General features: G+C 33.0%; 1 protein-coding gene across 1 annotated transcript; it reads right to left on the bottom strand.

Moving 5' to 3' along the window:
• Positions 1-4,228: 4,228 nt before the first annotated feature.
• LOC111901860 (alpha-glucosidase) lies at positions 4,229-10,923 on the bottom strand. Its single transcript, XM_023897722.2, has 5 exons — positions 10,435-10,923; positions 6,705-7,402; positions 6,370-6,600; positions 5,339-5,985; positions 4,229-5,229 (listed from the first exon to the last, which is right to left on the bottom strand). The coding sequence occupies exons 1-5, from the start codon at positions 10,647-10,649 to the stop codon at positions 4,339-4,341; spliced, it is 2,682 nt and encodes an 893-aa protein (XP_023753490.1). The 5' UTR covers positions 10,650-10,923; the 3' UTR covers positions 4,229-4,338.
• Positions 10,924-18,413: the final 7,490 nt, after the last annotated feature.

Below are 18,413 nucleotides of genomic sequence, written 5' to 3'. Positions count from 1 at the left end.
TCAAAGTTTTAGTAATTTCGTTTATGATTCGTTTGTTTATATAAAATAGACTAATAGAGCAAGACATATGTCACACCCCGAAACCGGAACGGCGGAAACGTTCGGGGGCGGAGGACGTCATGTATAGTATCATAACAATGCACAATAGTAAAACAAGCAACAACATCATCCATTGCATTAATAATATAATTTATACATGTGTTGTGTGTATAGTTGTAAGACACCAAAATTTATATATCTCAAAAGAGAGACGAGTCTTGATCCTGCTCCGTCTTCATAAAACCTGTGCAGATGTACCTGTCTACTGATGACCTGAGAATACAAGTTATTTTGAAAGAGTAGATCAGCATTTAAGCTGGTGAGTTCATAAGTATTTTAGTGTCAAAAGTTTGCATCTGTTTCATGAAAATGTTTGTAAGTGTTTTGATGTAAAATTTTGTATACTTCCTAGAAAATCCTATATTTTCTACTAAAAGTAGTCTTCTACCAAGACCTAACTGTTTTTCTATGTTTGTTCTCTCATAAAATGTATGTTTTTCCAAGTTTATTACTATCTTTACTAGAAAATAGTTTGCATTTCTCAAAGTGAGAATATCACAATATGAATGTAATGGAAAAATGAAAGTGTACAGTAGTGTTGTGTAAACAAATAACTACTGAAGCACTAACTAACTTACAAACCAAATTGTTAATTAAGGTTAAAATGTGATGTGCTTATAACCATGCTGATTGACTAGTATTTAACACGACGACCTGCTAGCGTCGAACCAATGTGACATTTGTCACCCCTTGGCCTACTAACCAAACTTTAGCGAACAGTCGAGAAGTGGGATTGTTAGTCCCGTATAGATCTATACACACAATGCTCGTTCTACCTCCAGGAGACTCTGGTTACAAAACGCGACATAACAAGTATATTGCTATGCCATGAAGTAGTGGTTTCACATTATTGTTATCTTGTTCTTGTTATAGTATGTATGTTCCTTTCTGTTCTTGTTATAGTATGTATGTTCCTTTCTGTTCTTGTTATAGTATGTATGTTAATGTATAGTAATGATATGAATGTACTGACTCATGTATGTTTCTGTGTTCTAGAAATAGTATGTAGTGAACCTCTAAACTATACCTATTATAGTTTACTAGTACGTTTGTTTGAAATGTTACTAAGTTGAAGAAAGACTCAATTACTCACCATAAGCAAATAAGTTAAGTATGTTCCTTTAAAATGGGTTTAATATTCATATATGTATTTAATAAGTATAGCTATTGTTTACCCGACAATCGGACTAGTGATCCTACCCTATGCCCACAACCAAACAAGGAACAAGAGTCAAGGTATCTAGCAATAGTCCTAAGTCCGTTAAAACATACTTATATGTAAATAAATGGACAAATATGATTTGATATAAAAGAACTTTATAAAAGTTTTAAAAGAGTTTTAACAAGTTTTGAGTATAAGAAATTCTTTTGTTTGCTGTTTTCACATGCAAATGGTTAACACATTTGTATTGTGTTCTACTTGTATTCCCCCCTCCCAAAAAAAGCATTTAAAAAGCATTTAAAAGTGTATTGTAGGGATATGAACTCACCTGTAGTGAGTGAGTCGAATGAAATATCGATATAGGATGCTAAGTATGCCAAGTGAAGTCCCGAGCACAAATAAATCCTATTTAGCATATATTAACATATATAGGCATACAATTAGTGTTTATAACAACTAAAGTGTATAGGAACCAACCTTAGGATCTAGGAAACACTTACAATGAAGTGCACAAATCGAAAATGGATGGGTGAAAGGTGTTCACGGCCAAACAAGAAGGGTTCACGACCCGTGGGTTGTTCACGGCCTAAGAACACTTGATGTGTTCACGACCCTAGCTTGATTCTATGAAGGGTTCACGGTCCAAGATGAAGGTTCATGGCCTTAGAGTGGTTCACGACCCTAGAACACTTGAAGATGATGATGAAAAGTGATGAATCAAAGCTAGAATCAAAGGGGTTTCTAAGCATGAATAAGTAAAGGGATGAGATACTTACATTTTTGGGGTGAAAGAAGACTCTTTTATGGATGATACTTGAGAGAGAATGGATGAATTCACGGCTGGAAGGTGAGAAGTGAAGAGAAATGAGCCAAACCCATACTTAAGGCATGAGTTCACGACCAAAGATGGGTTCACGGCCGTGAACCTAGTTTGCGGTCGTGAACTTCTTTTGAGGGTGCTTCGGGCTCGAATGTAATCCACTAAACTCTTGCTAACACTTCCTAACCTACAACCCTTGAGTGTACTTGGCTTAGAAACTCTCAAACAGACCCTTAACACAGCATAAATGTAACAGAAACAAGTCTGACTTTTGATTGTTTTTATTGACTTTACAAGGTAGAAATTACGGGTTGTCACAAAATATTTATTTCATTACATTTATTTTCGGGTAATACCCGAATTGCCCAAACCCGACCTACTACCCGAATTACCCAAACCCAACCTACTACCCGAATTACCCAAACCTAACCAACTACCTGAATTCAATTTGGTTCGGGTAACGAGTATTTTTTTATATGAAAAATCCGAATTACCCGACTCGAATTACCAAAAACCTGAAAAATTTACCTGATCAACACCCATGTATTTGACGAGAGAGCAATATACAACTTTATAGATCATTTCGTTTAGCATATTCTAATGCAATCTTTAATGCTTTAGCAACAATAATAGTTGATCACATGGTTCTATTATATATCATGATATCATGTTTGCACTCACTTTCTCAAGAAAAATCGAACATATACATAGCCTTATTCACCTTACCCTCTACATACAACCGAATAACCAAAAGACTACACCTTGAATTCGGTTTGTAACATCCTCTCTAATAAGTGAAGGTTTAAATTGCCACTTATTACTCTTACATTAACTTGGACACATGTCATTTCTTGGTATTTTTTAATAAATGTTTTTTTTATTTGTCATTTTCTCACTTTTTATCTTTTCTTAATTAATAAATCAAATTTACACTTCAATTAATAATTGTCTTAATTAAAAATAGTCAATAAATTACAATATTAGTACTTATATATTGTATTTAATATGTTTATTTTAAATTAAAATTTTAAATTTTAAATTTCAAATTTAAATAAAATTTTGTTTAAACCTTCATATATATTTTTTTGTTGTACCAAACCCGTATAACATACAGGTCTCACAACTAGTTATAAAATATTTGTCGATTGTTAAAATATACCACGAATAAAATATTTTTTGGTTGTTAGAATATACCACAAATAGTCTTTATGCGGTATTTTGTACACAGTGTATTTTACTTGGAGTTGGTGTATTTCTATGAAGATTTACTAGAATTATTGAAATAATTGCAATAAATATAGTAATAAATGAATATCAATTTTATTAATAAACTTACATTTTAATTTCAAAATTCCTAAAATTAAAGCTCATTAATTTCTTTTCTTTATTTAAATTATTTGTTTAAATTTAAAAGATAAAAAACATTTCTATTATAATAATTCATTATTTTTCTTATTTTCTTATAAATTCGAAGTTCTGAAATATTTTGACTTTTATTATCCTCCCTATTAAATGAAAATCATTTTACCACATGTTAATCTCTCATCAATTTTGATAATTGTCATTTTATGATATTTTTTAAACAAATAATATCGACATGTTAATTTATGAGTTTTTTAATTCTTAAAATTAAAAAGTCACATAATACTTTTATTTATATATGTAAAGTATTAAATGTAATAAATATGATAGTAAATTGTAATTAATATGTTTATTTTAATCCTTATTTTTAGAATTTTATTTAATTTTTTTATTATTTAAATTTTAATATTTAATCAATCTGTACGATATATAGGTCTTACATCTAGTCTTTAATAAATGAAAGTTCTTTTTTTGCCACTTGTCACACTCTCATTCAATTTACATTGAATTAATTTTTTTTCCACATGACATTATATTAAATTCTACATAATATTTTAATGGAACAATTGCAATAAATATAGTAATAAATGGATATCAATTTTATTAATAAACTTAAATTTTAATTTCAAAATTCATAAAATTAAAATTCATTAATTTCTTTTCTTTATTTACATTATTTGTTTAAATTTAAAAGATTAAAATATTTTTATTATAATATTTCATTATTTTTTAGTTTTTTATAAATTCAAATTTTTAAATATTCATAAAAACACACCAACTCCAAGTAAATTAAAATGTACAAAATACCTCATAAAGACTATTCGTTGTATATTTTAACAACCGAAAAATATTTTATTAGTGGTATATTTTAACAACCGATAAATATTTTATAAAACTATAATTTTCTTCTTGTTTCTTCACCACCGCCGCCGCCAAGGTCCAACGTGAACTCGAACCCTTCACCTATCAACATTGACAAACCCATCATCTCCACCGTACGGAACTTCCCAACACCACAAATCTTCACTGTTCCTGTATGTCCCACGTCATCACAAGCAGTCTTCCCTGAAACATTTTCCAACCCAATAAACGTCAGCTTCTCGATAATCCACTTCCGACTCAACGCAAAACTTCCATTCTCCACCTCCGATCTCAAAATCACAACTTTCCCCTCAAATCGCGTCGAAAATCTCACCAATGTCCAGTTCCCACCTTCTCCCCCAAACCCTAATTCCTCCCCATCATCCAAAAACACCTCCCCGGTGCTATTCTCACTCCCACCAACCGCCACCAGTATGTGAAACGGCGACTCCTTGACTATTTCCGTGGTCAAACCTTCTCTCTGCAACGCGATTATATTCCCTTCGCGAATATGAACGTTTATATGGTCAGCAGGTGAATCGAGTGTGACATAACTCCCGGATTCTACACTCACCGAATTGGAATAGTTGAATAGATCGAACCAGTTTCCAGATGGAAAGTATGCGTCGATAGAAACTGTATTTGGGGTCAAAACAGGGGAGATTAATACACCTTTTCCGAGGAGAAACTGTGTGCTGATATCGTAGGTGTTGGTGTCTTCCGGGAATGAGAAGAAGAGAGGTCGTGCGATGGGAGTGCCTTTTGAATGGGCTTCGTACATTAACATGTAGAGATAAGGGAGCATTTGGTAACGAAGGCTGAGGACTTTTCGAGATGTTGCTGCTACTGAATCCCAAAGGTAAAGCTCTTGTCTTGTGCTTTGTATGTCGGAATGGTCTCTTGCAAATGGGTAAAAAGCACCCAACTGCAAATCATCAAACCGATGTTTGTATTCTATTTGAATTTATTTGTAATCAAGTTGCTATAATTAGGTAAATTTTTCAAAGTAAAATGCTCTAATTTACAAGACTTACCTGAATCCATCTCTGGCAGAGTTCTTCAGTAGTATCTCCAGAAAAACCACAAATATCAGCCCCCACCATCGGAATCCCAAATAACCCGGAATTCAAAATACTCGGAATGGAATACGCCAAGTCATCCCATGTCGCAGCATTATCTCCAGTCCAATGTGCTGTAAATCTTCCGGACCCCACAAACGTCGATCTCGAAAGTATAAACGGCCGTTTTCCTGTTATTTTGACCAAAGATGCCTTTGTTGACCTGGCTTCCATAAATCCATACAAGTTATGTGCATCATAAGCAGTGATGTTCCCAAAATGCAAAGAACTTGCAGGAACGGTTTTGTTATTAATAGGCATTTGGGTTCCAGAGTTGTTGATTTTATATGGAGGGTTGTCGAGTTTTGAAGTGGGAATTGGAGGGGAGGAAATGAAATTTGATTCTTCATTCATGTCAAGCCAGATTCCATCGAATGGAAGAAGATTGTGGAATCTATTGATTTCATTGCCCCAAAAGATTCTTCCTTTTGGATTTAAAAAATCCGGGAAGTTAACACTTCCAGGCCAAACCTCGCCTACATACGGTATTCCTTCACGTTTTATATAGATATCGCCTTTTAGTCCTCTTATGTAAGTTTCATATGTTGTGTTCACGCTGATACCTACAAGAAAACCGTAGATTACATGCATGTTAAACCAATATTCAAACTTTATTACAATACAACATTGCTTTATATACAATTAAGTGCAAGAAATAGTAATGTAACTTCATTGATTTGTTTATTATATTTATGGCATCCTATTTTCATTTCTTTTCATTACAACATTGTATTTTGATATATCTACCAAATTATAGTAATGTCATGCAAATATAAATCGATGTGCATAAGAATAACAATTGAAAGTACAATTGTGTAATGGAAAGAAAGGAAAGTAAGATTGTATAATAAACAAATATGTGAAAGTAGATTTCTATTTCTTGCATTAGCCTTTTTTTGTCTAAACAGCCAGTTCTGTAAGAGAGAGAAGATGATGCGGATAAGTACCTGGATCTAATATGAGGACATATTTCTGACCATTTTGGTGAAGAGTTTTAACAAATGCTGACATTTTATCCAAAGGAAAATTAATAGGGTCTAAAGTGAAATCTTTATAAGCATCCATATAGTCTATATCTGTCCACATAACCTCTAGCGGGATATTGGCTTTTGCATATCCAGCAACAACACTCTCAAGATCATCAACATCTTTGTAACCCCATCGACACTGATGGAATCCTAAACCCATTACCAAAATGAATATTCTTAGCTTAATTTGTAAACAAAACATGTCAATTTTCAAATCGGAAGGGAGAATCCAATTAAAACGTAAATGAACTCACCGAAGGACCAATAGGGCATGGGAGTTGGTCGTCCGATTAAACGAGTGTACTGATCCATGACTAATGTAGGCGAAGGCCCACTAAAGAAGTAGAAATCAAGAACACCTCCAATTACCTTATACGTAATACTATCACCTTTATACTGAACATCCATCCCGTTGCTATTGAGCAACAATACACCGTGGGTAGTCCCCGCCACCACTTTACCATCAGAATCCGGCGATCTGACATCCATATAATAAGGATGTGAACCATATAGATTGACATCAGGGTTAGCGCTTCCGATATCAGCATTCCAAAGCGTTAGGGTTTGATTGTGCGTTAATTTGAACGAACGCTTGGTATGTTCTCCGATGCCGTAGATGGAGGATCGGTTAGCGGGAAGGGAAGATGTTAGTTCGAGGTACTGATCTTTGAAGATGAGGACAGTGTCAGATGTGTCGAAGAGTATATCGCCAGTGGAACGACGGGTTATTGTGAATCCGAATTGGGTGGTTGTGGTGGTGGTGGTGTTGTGGAGGGTTAAGCTGAGGTCGGAGGCGGGATCTGAGAGGAGAAGTTTTGACGGAATTTTTTGGTCAGATTTTGGGGGAAAATTGTACGTTCGTGGTTGGCGCGGAAGGACGTGGGTTGGAATTTCCCATCTTTGGTGCTTAGCATCGGTGATTCGAATCCTCAAACAATCGGTTGTTTCAAAGCTTTACAAAAACATAAAATTTGAGTCATTATGTGTTATGTGTTATCCTTTAGGGAAAAAGAGAGGAAGGAAACGAAAAAGGACATCGCATTAGGGCGTTTGGGATTGTTTTATAAAATCCAAACATGTTTTTAAACAAAAATACTTATTGACGTATGGTGTGGTAAAAAGAGTTTTTAAAAAACTTTTGGATTAGCTTTTGTGGTGGAAAATGTAATAATTCAATAATTTAAAAAGTGTTTAGTTTAAAATCTTATTTATGAAGTTATTATAATTAAAAAGGCAAATATGATATCTACACAACAATTTTTTTTTACGAATGATTTTTCTTCCTTTCTTTTTGAAAAGTTGAAAAGTTATGTTGGTGATGCTTTTCAAAATCTTATTTTTTAATGTGTATTGAAAAGTTATTCTAGAATGTGCTTTTAAGATTGTCATTTATTTATTTATTTTTATTTATTTTATTTTTTGACTTTACAAAAAAATGTTGTGAAAAACAATCTTAAATCTTCATCATTTTACCAAGTATGAATCTCATATCTTCTTTATTTTACCAAGTGTGAATGTAGACGTGGCTTATCACTACTTACATCTTTGATAGAAAAAAATAATGACATAAAAATATCTCATCTAGTTGAAAAACCAATGATATTATAAATTACGTTCTCTAAAATCTTAAAAAACATATCCGGAATCTAAGAAAAAAAATTAAAGAAATATGCCTAAAACAAAGTAGATAATGATTCAATAACATAAAAATGTAATCTAGTTGAAAACCGATGACATTGTATACATTTAGATTTAAATGGCGGGTTTTTAAGTACGTCATGCAAATAAAAAAAGTCTTACTTTTATTTGTCCGATATCCATAGTGGTCAATTTATATAGTAACTATTAAATAAATGCTTTTATGTGTCCAAACGATTTTGTAAGTATTTTGATATATGAATAGCATGTCAATGGGACCAACCAGGAGCAAAAATAGTTGCCCCTGTCCCCGCCTCTGAATCCTCCGCTTACATAGCCCCCGATCCCGCCCTATAATACTTTCTATCCGATCCTGCCCCCGTCCCCATTTTTTTTTTGTTAAAAAAATTTGTTATATTTTGGGCTAAAAAATATTTTTCATATCTTTAAAAGCTTAAAACCTACTTTCTTTAACAACTAAAAAATTACAAATTCAACTTTACAAAACAACAAATCCAACAAACATACAAATATAAAATACGATAAATCCAACATTATAAAAAAAATACGACATGTCCAAAAATATATGATCAGTTTACTATCGTATCGTAGTATGATGTGAAGCGGAAGAAACTCAAGAAACTTTAAAATTAAATAATGTATTGTGTATATATATATTTATAATAAATATATATATATTTTATATAAGTATACAAACAGGCCCAACGGGAATACGGGACGGAAATACCCACTCCCGCCCCCGTCCCCGACCCCGAATTTTTTTCAAAAAATAATCCCGTACGGAATTAGGGTCCCACGGAAGTTTTTTGACATCTTATATATGTATAATAATCGAGTCATTTTATTTTATTTTTCAAATATGGAATTTTTCAAAATTAGACGGTTACTTTTGCCATTTTTCAAAATTTTTACATTTGATTATCTTTTTTTTAATATATTTAATTGAATTTTTATGAAAAGGATAGCTTTTGGTTTTTTTTTATAACGATAAAAACTGCTAATTAAAAGCAGTTGCTTTAATTAAACTGGGGTTTCACGGCGGGACATGCTGCTTTAATTAAACTGAGGGTTTCACGGCGGGACATTCTGCTTTAAAAGCAGCTGCAGGCAAAGTCACTAAACATGAGAAATCGTGCATGGAAAATCAACACGTATTCATACAATTTGCATTTGATACGTTTGGTTTCCTCGCACCGAATGCGATAGAGCTTCTTAAAAGAGTACAACGAATCATGCATAGTAATGTATCTCCCGTAAATCTTCGGATGTAGTTTTAACTTGTTGCCCGTTTGCCATCTCACTCATTGTACGATGACAATTAAAATTTTATATATAATTATATATATAATATCTCTTAAAAAAAATTGTGAATTTGTGATCTAATAATTTAATAAACAATGACCCATAACTTATGAAAGTTGTTTGTATTACAGTCATTTATGTATATATGTTATTTTTATATTGAATATCTAGCTTTCAAAATATATTTTTTTAATGTTTATGTATTACTGTTTAAAATATGTGTGTTGAGATTTATTACTTTATGTTAATATATTTAAACAATTTATTTATTTTATAATTAATTATAATTTGACCATATTGTCATTTACAATAAACTCGTTTCATAAAAATTGAAACGTCATCTAAGTTTTTTAATAAACGGCAACGACTATTGTAAAGTAACTTATAATTTCAATATGTAGGTTTTAAATCAACTGAAAATAATTATAGTTTACAATAAGTTAATATTTACAATACATTAAAAATTACTTAAAACTAGAAATTAAAATAACCTAAAAATAAACCTCATATTTTCATGTAAATGAAAAATTACATAAAACTACGAATAATTTCTTTGAACAGAAACGGTAATGGTGATAATTAACCATAAAAAGTTCAAAACCTGAAATACAATAAAATGTAATAACAACTTCAAAATAACACAAGAAACTAAAAATTACAATAAACTAGTAAAACTATAAAATAAAAACTTTATATTATTCATAATAAATGAATGATCCTTCACATTGATATTATTTTTATATTATTAGCAATAACAGCATCTTTTGATAAAATAATTTATTAAAATACAATGTATATTTGTAATGATTTATATCAGTCTTTTAAGTTTTAATACGACTGTATGATGAATAACAATTAAAAAATAAGAAAAACTGTAAAAAAAATGGAAATCAAAATTTGAAGTAAAAATATTTTAAAACCATATCCAAATAAGAAAACAGAACTTTAGATTGTTCTACACTTCTTCCGATTGGAAAAAGCGGAATCGATTTAGGAAGCAAGATTTGACGAAATCAGAAGTACCTTGCGAAGAGTTTAAGCTCATCGATGTCAGGTCCAAACAACGAAGATTTCTTATTGAGTTGAAGATCAGCGACCAATGATTTTCCCGATGAACCTAGGGCAATAGATCGGAGAGAGTACCCATAACCAATCGCTTCCGGCTGTTTAACGGAATCAGCGAGGGTTTTCCGATCAATCGAGAGTAATATCAACAGTATAACTGCTATCGTCGCCATTGTTTCCGGTGGAGTCGGTGCAGATTCATAGGGATGAACGTTGCCCCATTTTGATGGGTTTAACAAATAGAGAAATTGGAGTCGTCCTCTACTGTGAAGTCTACGGCTCTACGCCAGTCATTGCTTGTTCTTAAATGCTTAATTTTGTATCATGTGTTCCATCAGCCGGCTGAAGGGGAAATGGCGATGGATATGCCGTGATTTAATTTTCTTTCAAACATAGTGGTCACTGTCAATAGATAAGAATTTGGATTTGTAATTGTTCTATCAAAGATTAAGTGTTTTTAAAGATGTAAAAGGAGGTGTTTGTGATTGTTCTTTTGAGTCTTTTTTATTTTTTTTGATTTTTTGATTTTTTGGTTTTTTTAAAAAAATAGTTTTAAAATGTGTTTGGTTTATTTTTCGATTTTTTAAAAGTTAAAAACTCAAAAATTGCAAAAGTCATAAATTCATGACTTTTCAAAAACATATTTCTGTTTTTGCCAAAAAATTGTTTTAAAAACTTCTTGAAATACCTAAACATCTTTTTTAACTTTTAGTTTTTTATAAAAGACAAAACTGCACAAATGGTCCTTGTGGTTAGCTTAAAATTGCCACTTTAATCCAAAAAGGTTTGGACTAGCACCAGAGGTCCAAACTTTTCATTTTGTTGCGAGTTTGATCCGTTTTAAAAATAAAATAAGTTAAAATGACATTTTTGCCCTTGTTATTTGTTTTTTTATTTTCTTTTTATTTCCTCTATTACATTTTAATTAATAAAATACAATTAAGTCTCTCTCTCTCTCTCTCTCTCTCTCTCTCTCTCTCTCTCTCTCTCTCTCTCTCTCTCTAACCTTCGCAACACTTTTCTTTTCATCTTTTCCACGACTCAATCTGAAAACTTAAATTGCAATTTGAAAAATGAATCTTCATTTTCTCCCAACGGAAGCTACCACCGAAAACCTTAGCTCCGATGAAATAGGAGCATGTTCTCAGATCGCCGCCCTTCTCTCACTCTCTTCCAGATCTGCCAACCCTTCTTTCCTTCTCTCCCAAATCCACAAACCCTGTAAAACCACCTTTCTGATGCGCCATAGATCTGCAAACACACCTCTAGGAGGTGATGACGAGTGAAGTGGTGGAGACAAGGAGGTGAGAAACGCCGCAAGCGTAAAGAAATTCGTTGACGCCGGTGAGGACATCGATGACGGCCGCTATGGAGAACAACCTAGTAAAATATGATGTCGCCCTTCGTCTTCATACAACCAAGCTTCAACAGATCAAATCAGAGAAGGATGGGTCTGGTGGTTGTTCATATCTGAAACCTTCATCCCAAACGACCACAACTTTTTTGACTTTGTCTAGCGTTGTCGTCACTTTCGTTGCTGGAGATCTCACTGATGATAGCGATGTTCCAAATCTGCGACGAAGGGCGGCGGCTAAGAAGGACGGGGTTAGGGTTTCAAGATCTACAAATAATGGTTGAAGGCTCGACGGTAAAGGTGTTCGAAAACTGATGTGTGTCTCGGTAGGGGTAATAAGGAGATGAAGCTGATGTTATAAGAATAAAGGTGGAGGTTACAGGTGGTGTTTGGCGGAGGTGCTGCTTTGGGGGTGTTTGCAGATCTTCACTGTCGACTGCTTCGTAGTTGTTGGCAGTCAAGCAAAAAAAACAAATAAGAGAGAGAGAGAGATTGGTTTTTATTTTTATTTTTTATTTTTTAAAATCTAAATATCAGAAAAAAAAAATAAGAAAAAGAAAAAGTCATATTAACAAGGGCAAATCTGTCATTTTGAAAAAAAATCAAAATAAATTGGACCAAACAAGCAACAAAATGAAAACTTTGGACCTTTGGTGCTAGTCCAAACATTTTTGGATCAAAGTGACAATTTTGAGCAAACCACAAGGACCATTTGTGCAGTTTAGTCTTTATAAAAACTAAAAATTTTAAAATTCCTTTTAAAAGATTTTCCAAACACCTCTAAATATGGTATCAACATGTTTCATAATTGTTTTTTGAATTTTTTTAATGATACTAGTCATTTGATTTTTGTTTTGGTTAATGACATAAAGGCCATTATTTATATGGTTTAAATATGGTTTTGTTTTAATTTAATATCAATTTTTGTTTGTGTTACGTAGTCTTTATATTTTAGAAAAGCCTTTTTAGCAATTTGCCGGTCACCCATTAATTTTTTTTTTTTTTTTTTTTTTTTTTTTTTTTTTGGAGTTTCGAATATTTACATCTTAGTTTGCGTTTAACTTCAATATTTTTTTTTCTCATTTGCCATTATCTTTTTTTTATTATTTATTTATTTTTTAGCCCTTTCACCGGTCACCATAACATATTTAATATTATATTTTCTTCGTTCTATTTATAGAACTTGTTTTTATGTAAAGTTGTTGGCAAATTGCCTTTATCAATTTTTAAAAATAGGTTTTATCTAATTTTTTAGCACAAATTTCGAACTTTAAATGTAATCAAAATGGACAAACAATTACATATTCGTGTTCTCCTCCTAACACCTTTGTTTTGATATATTATACATTCAAAGCTGATTAAAGATAAATGAGAAATTACATGTTAAAGTGAAGTGTTTGGAAGAGTATAAACAAAAGGTTTATTGAGTTTACCTCATCCCACATTAGTGAGAGTATGAAAAGGAAATGAGTTTATAATTACAAAGCCTAGCTAGCTTTGTAAGACTTATGGAATCGAGGCTCTCTTTTTGTCACACCCCAAAACCGAGAACGGCGGAAACGTTCTGGGGCGGAGGACGTCATGTATAATATCAACAACAATGTAAAGTAGTAAACAAGCAACAACATCATCCATTGCATTAATAAAATAATTATTATACAATTGTATTCTGACAAATTTTGATAAACACTAAAGCATAAATCAAAATGAAAGATAAGTCTTGAACAAGCTCCATCTTCCTTTCTCCTTGCATCGGTACCTGTCTATGATGACCTGAGGATACAAGTAATTTTGAAAGCGAGTATCAGCTTTGAAGCTGGTGAGATCATAAGAATTTAGTGTCTTAATTTGTATGCAAGAATTTGTAAGTCTAGGTATTATAAGAATTTTGAAATTGTATATGAATTGCAAGTGTTTGAAAAACCCTAGAATCCCTATGATTCCTTCTAGTATATGAAAGTGTCTTCTACCAAGACATAACTGTTCTGTGTGTGTGTTTCTTGTAAGAGTAAGTATTTTCCAAAGTATAACTATCATTATCCAAAAATATAGTTTGTACATTTATGTTTAAGTGAGGTTATCACTAAAACTATGTAATGGGAAAACTAACGTAGTACTGTAGTTTTGTATTATAGGAACTACTGATGTACTAACTACCTTAAAACGGATTTATATTAAGGCATAATGTGATAATTGCACCATACTATCGACTGATAACAACGACATGAAGAACGGTCGTAATAACGGAATGACGTTTGGCACCCGCAGACCTGCAGGTCCGGCTGTAGCTAGCAGCAAGGTGTAGGATAGTCAATCCAGTATAGATCTATACGCAAACTCAACGCTCTCCCTCCAAGAGAATTCTGGCTACAACTCGGGCCATGACATTTAAGGCATGCTCCGATACAGTGGATCACAATTGGTAACGTATTCTTGTATATGTAATGTACTGTACTGTTCTAGAAAGCATTGACTCATGAATGAACTGACTCATTATATGGTATCGCGTTCTAGTAATTGTTCTCGTATCTTCCTAAACTACCCATATGGTAGTTTACTAGCAGTCTAACTGGTACGTATGGTCATGGATGTATACCCTTGCTAACTAAGGGCATGGGATGAACTGGAAAGACCTTTTATGACTATATATGTACACATGATATATAACTAATATTTAAACGGCTTTCGGACGAATACCCAATATCCCACCAGACCACATCTCAAGGCGCGAAAAGGAAATAGGGTGGATAGCCTTCCTAAGTCTTTTAAACATTTCTTATATAACTATACATATAGAGGCATGCAATTTATAATATAAAAGCATAAATAAATTTTGTAAGACATTTGAAACATAAATATTATTTTAAGAAAAGATCGACTTGATGTCGATCTATAAAACAATTTGAAGGCATAAGTATGATAAAACAGTTTTGAGTATAAGGAAACATTTGTTTGAAACACAGTTGTAAATAAGTTTGAAATGTAATGTACTGAGTAAGATGTACAGTGTAATAAGTAGTTTAAAACATATAAAATGTTTATAAAAATCATTTGAAGGAAACTGTTTGGTAAAACGGCTAATGAGTAGCCAAATCTTTTGAATGCTGTATATTAATCACATGTGATTGATGTAATAACTAGCGTAATTCTACTTATTAATCGCATGCGATTGATATAATACTAGCATGATTCTACTTGTATTCTCCCCCCCCCCCATAAAACATTTAAAAGTAGTTTAAAACATTAGTTAAGGGGTATGAACTCACTTGATTGATTGAAGAAAGCGAGATGGAAAAACCGGGCAGAGTTTCGTCTCGGGAAACGGATTTTTCTCAGGATTCTCGGGAGTAGAATCGACCTTCGGGACTTGAGCAAAATAGACCAGAGCTTCGGGTTTGAACGGGCATGGAAATCGAGGCAAGATCGTGAGAGAAAGGAGAGAAATGAGCAAAATTTCCAGAAAGCCTCGCATCCCTTTTATAGGGGTGCTGAACCGCCTCGGTACGCTGGGCGTACGAGGGTACGCAGCGCGTACGAGACGTCATCGCTTACGTATTTCGGATGGAGCGGGTCGGATAGGGCGGGTCGGACGGGCGGGTCGGTAGCTTCGCATAGGGCGACGTGGACGATCCGAGGCCTTCGATCTGAGTACGCGGGGTGTAAGAGGGTACGCAGGGCGTACTCCGGTCCTATCCGATGACTCCCCTTCGGATAATACCGGGAGTTTTTATTTAAATTTATAAATATTTTAAATAAACTTCAAAAATTCATATCTCCTTCATATGAACTCCGTTTTCGACGTTCTTTATATCCACGCGAAGGTGAGACTAAGATCTACAACTTTCGTTTAGATTCCGATGGCAAATTATGAAATAATTTTTATTATTTATTTATTAAAATGACGTGATTAAGGAATTTCTTTAAAAATTCATAACATCTTTATCTGACGTCGGTTTTTGCCAGACTTTTTACCGCTGAAATACCATTGACGAGACCTTCAATTCCCGTTTAGGTCATTCCGGCCAAAAGTCGCTCGATCTCCGATTCGAGTTTTTACGTAACTTCGTATTGCCGTTTTTCTGTTGGAAAAACTTAGAATGGTCATAACTTCTTCGTTATAACTCGGATTTTTGGGTTCTTTATATGCATGAAAACCTTGATACGATTCCTACTACTTTATATAACCTAATTAAGATTTTAGGAAAGCTATATTTTGACCTAAATTTGATTGGTTTTACATTACATTATCTCGAAATATCGGGTTGTCACACTTTTGTGTTCGCATGCAGGGGGTGCAAATGCGAGCAGGTTTGGCTTCGGTCCAATGAACTTGCGAGCGCGCGTGTTGCTTGTACCTCTTTTATTAATGGTGACATTCAATTTTCATATTAATCACATCAGTTGCGCTTTTTTTACCTCTTTTATTTCGAGTATAAATAGAGGCTTGAGGATATTGATGGAACAAACCGAATGAAACGAAACACTACTCTTCCTCTTCATCTTCCATCTTTTTTTACAACCGAGGTATTTTCCGGGCCAAGTGAGGGTTCGGGTGACCTAGAAGAGTCACTTTCTGTTGTTGTATCCTGGGAAACAAACACTCATATAGGATGAACTTGTTTTAAGGAAATTGTGTTAAACATAAGCCTCAACCAAATTTTATTTTCGTTTGTTCTGCTATGCAGTTTTGGGTGATACCCTCCTAACAGTCTGAAAACAAATAATTTCTGTGAAATGAACAATTGAAAAGAAAAAAAAAATTAACTGCTTATGTCTTCTGTTATAGTTCTCAAAGAAAAAGCAGAAATTTTTCTAAAACAACTTCTACTTTCTGTTTACTTTAGTTTCTAATAATACCATTCATGGTTTGCTTCTGTTTTCATAAATTCATTTCTAAAACAAATTTCAAAACCAGCTATTAATAGTTTTCAGAATCTATTTTATGAAGCACCACTCATTTAACAATTTTACTTGTTGTGATTGAGTACTAATCTTTAACTGTTTTATTTTGGTTTAACTAAAACTGTTGCTTTTTATGTGTAATATGACTGCTTAAAGCTCCTAACCACCAAAGCCGAATGGTACTCCTATTGCTCAAGGAGCTTCAATGATGACCATGTCGGTCAATCATGCTGAGGATACTTTTAGTGCATTTTGTGCTAATAGAGTCTCCAGGTTCTTTTGCTCATCAGGGGATTATCTTTAGTTTTCGACATATGAACTTCCATAACATACCTTCAGATTAAATTAACTAGAAAAGCTCTGATAGATCACCTTATGTAAGTGTATTATTTACACTTGCTTAAACAAGACTGACTATTTATAATGAGCAGATACACTATAAATATTTTGCATCATCAAATCTATACAAATATGTGACCCAACAGTGTCATATATTGAGAAAAATGTCACTTCCACCCCCTTTATCTTCTAAACTTCCATGTTTATCCCCGTAGTATATGACATTTTCCACCCTTCTACTTTATAAATGTCACTTTCACCCTCTCAACTTTTAACTTTCACAAATTTCACTTTGACCCCCTCAATTTTCTAATTTTTTTGTGATCCCCCGTAGTATATTTAATCTGATTTTTCTATAGTTACCACCCCTCAATTTCATAAAATATCATTCACCCCCTCAGATTTGAAGTTTGTAAAATGTCAGTTTCACCCTATTGACTTTCTAAACTTGTGGTCAACGTCTTGATGTAAATTTAGAAATTTTATGTGTTAATTTAAAAAAAAATGTACTTTCCTTTCTTAAAGCAAATTTAGAAATTTCATTCGTAATTTTTTTAAAAAAATTACTTGCGTTTTTCCATGAAATTTGTTTTTTACATCTTCTTATTTTTTTATGTACGTTTTCTTTATATAAGTCAGATTCAAGTTTCTTTACATTTGGATGTAAAATTTGTATATGTTTTCGTGTATACTTTTATGTACGTTTCTTACATTTGAGTCATGTCATATATAACACGTTATTATTCGATGGTATAAATTGAAGTTGGTCAATGGTACGAACCTTGTATATTTATCTACCAACAAATGCAATGATACCTAACTTCTATCAATACAATCATCAAAATTCAACCTACAAAACAAATTGGCGTTGCTGCAACACACATCGGGCAAAATCCTAAACTATTAAACAGGGAGAGGTTGAGTGAATAAAAGGAACTAGGCGACAAGCACAATAACAAATGTTTATTGGATCTTTGGGTTTATTAGGATGAGAATATACATATATACCCTAATATGGCATAAGAAGAAAATGTGAACATAAAGAAGAAAATGTGAACATAGTTCATCTAGGGTGGTCGGATGGTGTTATTGTTAGCGAGGAGACAAAGAGGAACAAATTCACATAGGTCCACAATTGTGATAAATCAAACATTATTGTAGCCAATTGACAAAGTTAGCTAAATAATGGATTTGAAATGCAATCAGCTAATGTAAAAGGAAACAAGTGTCAAAAGTTAGAAGGGTTGGACCATTATCATGATTGATCAATACTTAAGGGTCCGTTTATGTAATTTACTCTTATGTCAAAATGACAATCCATTTAGATTTTTAGAGTTCGTAA

This window comes from Lactuca sativa, chromosome 4 (genome assembly GCF_002870075.4).
Source record: "Lactuca sativa cultivar Salinas chromosome 4, Lsat_Salinas_v11, whole genome shotgun sequence".
NCBI classification, from domain to species: Eukaryota; Viridiplantae; Streptophyta; class Magnoliopsida; order Asterales; family Asteraceae; genus Lactuca; species Lactuca sativa.
Note: the sequence above shows the minus strand (reverse complement) of the source record. Positions and strands in the feature narration are given on the sequence as shown.